The sequence below is a fragment of the Sinocyclocheilus anshuiensis genome, unplaced genomic scaffold (assembly GCF_001515605.1).
Source record: "Sinocyclocheilus anshuiensis isolate Anshui unplaced genomic scaffold, SAMN03320099.WGS_v1.1 scaffold1146, whole genome shotgun sequence".
Taxonomy (NCBI): domain Eukaryota; kingdom Metazoa; phylum Chordata; class Actinopteri; order Cypriniformes; family Cyprinidae; genus Sinocyclocheilus; species Sinocyclocheilus anshuiensis.
In genome coordinates this window covers 420,603-423,603 of record NW_015539920.1, presented here as the reverse complement: position 1 = coordinate 423,603, position 3,001 = coordinate 420,603, and the positions used below count along the sequence as shown (strand labels likewise).

At 34.4% G+C, this 3,001-nt stretch overlaps 1 protein-coding gene across 2 annotated transcripts in view; it reads left to right on the top strand.

Annotated features, from left to right (window-relative positions):
• LOC107686510 (stromal interaction molecule 1-like) overlaps nt 1-3,001 on the top strand; it is a 45,431-nt gene that overhangs the window by 21,845 nt on the left and 20,585 nt on the right. For both annotated transcript variants that reach the window (XM_016483548.1, XM_016483549.1), the window contains exons 5-6: nt 882-993; nt 2,023-2,138. In XM_016483548.1, coding sequence (XP_016339034.1) covers nt 882-993; nt 2,023-2,138 — 228 coding nt within the window. The remainder of the gene's footprint in view (nt 1-881; nt 994-2,022; nt 2,139-3,001) is intronic.

Here is a 3,001-nt window from a genome sequence, read left to right as displayed (position 1 = left end):
CACACACACACACACACACACACACACACACACACACTGAGCACAGTTTTGTGCTAGGGTCAGGCGAGAGAGATATATACTCTTACAGTGTTTTCATTGAGAGCTGACAGTGTCTGTTTTTTTTTTTTCAAATGTGGTGTGACAGTGATTATCTCTGCAGATAACCCAGTCAATGCTAGCCATGTCCCAAAAAGTGATGTAGGAAGTGATGTATGTAAAAAAATAAAAATGTAGGTAAACAAATAATTACAAATATGAAACAAATAATATTTTATTTTGATTTTTTTTATTAATTTCTTTTTATATATTACATTTTATTTTTTTTATGGATTATTAGTTTTTATTTGAGTTTTATTTTTTTAATTGTATTAATTTAATTAATTATTAGCTTTTAATACCTCACAAATCCCCTGCAGTTTCCTCATAAACCCTAGTTTGAGAACGCTTGTTCTAAAATACAGAATAAATTTGGCTTCTACCCAAGATCTCACCAGGCTCATATTGTACAGTCGGACTCATACAAACAATAATTTTAAAGGCCAGAAATAAATCACACCGTATAATTAGGATCATTTATCAATTAAGATGGATTAATTTAGCATGAAACAGAAGCTTCTTCAAAATCAGATAACGACACTCTTAGTCACACAGTCTATTCCCTGCAGACCTCTGATGATGTAACGATTTGTTTTTTAAAAACCGTCACGATTCTTACTAAATGTAAAACTCCATTAGGATAGTCGTTTTAAATCAAAACCACCCACTTTTGGTCACACGTTGTATTACACAGCATTTATCAGATTGTTTTGATAAATTAATTCTGATGCGTTGTGATGTTTATGAATTTGGCCTAATTCTAGCTTTGTGTTTCTGTTCTCCAGTGTACAACTGGACAGTGGATGAGGTTGTGGATTGGCTTATCGACTACCTCGAGCTGCCACAATATGCGGAAGCCTTCCGGAAGTTGAATTTCAACGGCACATCCATGCCCCGGTGAGATTTAACAGCAATCATTAACAAGAAGAGTGGTTCTTTAAAGCTGCTGTGTGTAATTATTATAATATTATGTAATATAAATTATTCATTTTATTATTATAAAATTGCATTATATGTATACATGTGCCTACACACGTACATACAGACTACTGTTCAAAAGTCTTTTATGCACAACGAAAATACAATAAAAGCAGTAATAATGTGAAATATTACTAATGTTTTTTATTTTAATATATTTTAAAATTTTGTTTATTTCTGTGATGGTAAATCTGAATTTTCAGAAGTCATTAGTCTTCAGTCACATGATCCTTCAGAAATCATTCTAATATGCTGATTTGCTCAAGAAATATTTCTTAACAATTTTGAAAACAGTTGTGCTGCTTTATATTTCTGTGGAAACATAATTTTTTTTTTTTTCAGAATTCTTTGATGAATAGAAATTTCAGAAAAGCATTTGAAATAGAAATGTGTTCATTGATGTCTTTGCTGTCACTTTTGTACAGTTTAATGTATCCTTGCTTAATAAAATTATTAATTTCTTAAAAAAACAAAAAACTTACTGACCCTTAACTTTTGAATGGTAGTGTGTAAGTATATGTAAATTTATAAAAATTTACTCTATCCCAGTTTAATATGCACAGACAACTGGAATTTTGTAAATCTGTTTCTTTTCCCCAAAAATGGTCATCTGTGCCATTTGGTGGTACTAGTAGTGAAGAAATTAAACAGCAGGATGTGTTAAATACATTTGAGACTGTGTGCTCTTAACTTCTGACATGCTGGTTCAATTAGTTTGGTCCGAGTGTGATGGGAAACACTTGACACTTATCCTAACCAAGCATTTATTCCACTTTTAGTGAGACAAGAATTACTTGACACTCAAAACTTGACCGCTGTGAGCATCATTCATGGATTTAAAACCTATTTATTATGGTCAAATGTTTTTCTTTAGCTCTGAAACTCATTTTTCTATTTGACTCAGTAAGTCTGACCTCTTTTGTATTTCTTTATTTTTCTCGTTTCTAGATTGGCGGTGAAGAACGTCACTCTGACACAGACCGTCCTGAAGATTCTGGACCGGAGTCACTTTCAGAAACTACAGCTCAAGGCTCTGGATACGGTTCTGTTTGGAGCTCCTATGAGTGAGTGAGATTTCCCTCTGGTAGACCATCATAAATCAAACCAAAACATTCAACTAACCTAAATTTGTCTTATAGCTGTCATATATATTTTCTAGAAATGTTTTTAGCGATCTGTACCTCGTGTCTGCTTAGGTGTGATTGTTTCCGATTCTGTTGTAATATGTCTTTAACTTTAAACATGTTCAAACATGAGCCAGCTGCTGAGGTGTCTATCACATCAGATGATCGATAGCCCACTTAAACATGCAAATAAGCTCAGAAGAACCTGCTTATCTACTTGGGCTTCAGACGTCTTCTAGTGAACTGCCAGCAATTGCTGATCTATATATGGGAGGAGCAGTAGAAATGCAAACATGGGGTTACTTCGGATTTAGGATTAGCATCTGAGAAACAGCCAACTGTTAGTTTGGACTTGCACTTATCTAGAAAACACTCTATCATCCAACAAGGCTTTGGCATTTAGGATGTATCGCTGATTAAAGGAACACGCCACTATTTTTGAAAATAGGCTTATTTTCCAACTCCCCTAGAGTTAAACAGTTGAGTTTTACCGTTTTCGAATCCATTCAGCCGATCTCCGGGTCTGGTGGTAGCACTTTTAGCTGAAAATAGTCCCCAGCTAGGTAACTTCAAATAAGCCTATTTTCAGGCGCTGCGTAATATCACTGCTGCACACATGGTACAGCAGCAAAGTTCCTTGATTATTACGCTGGGATGAGAGTATAGTTCCTAGCCATATCGGCCTAGAAAATCGCAACTTTTAATTTTCCGTCGGTCTTAGTACACGATGTAACTACAGAAGAGTCAAGTTTTAAATAGGAAAAATATAGAAACTCTTTGGTCATTTTTGAGCGAGATGCTAA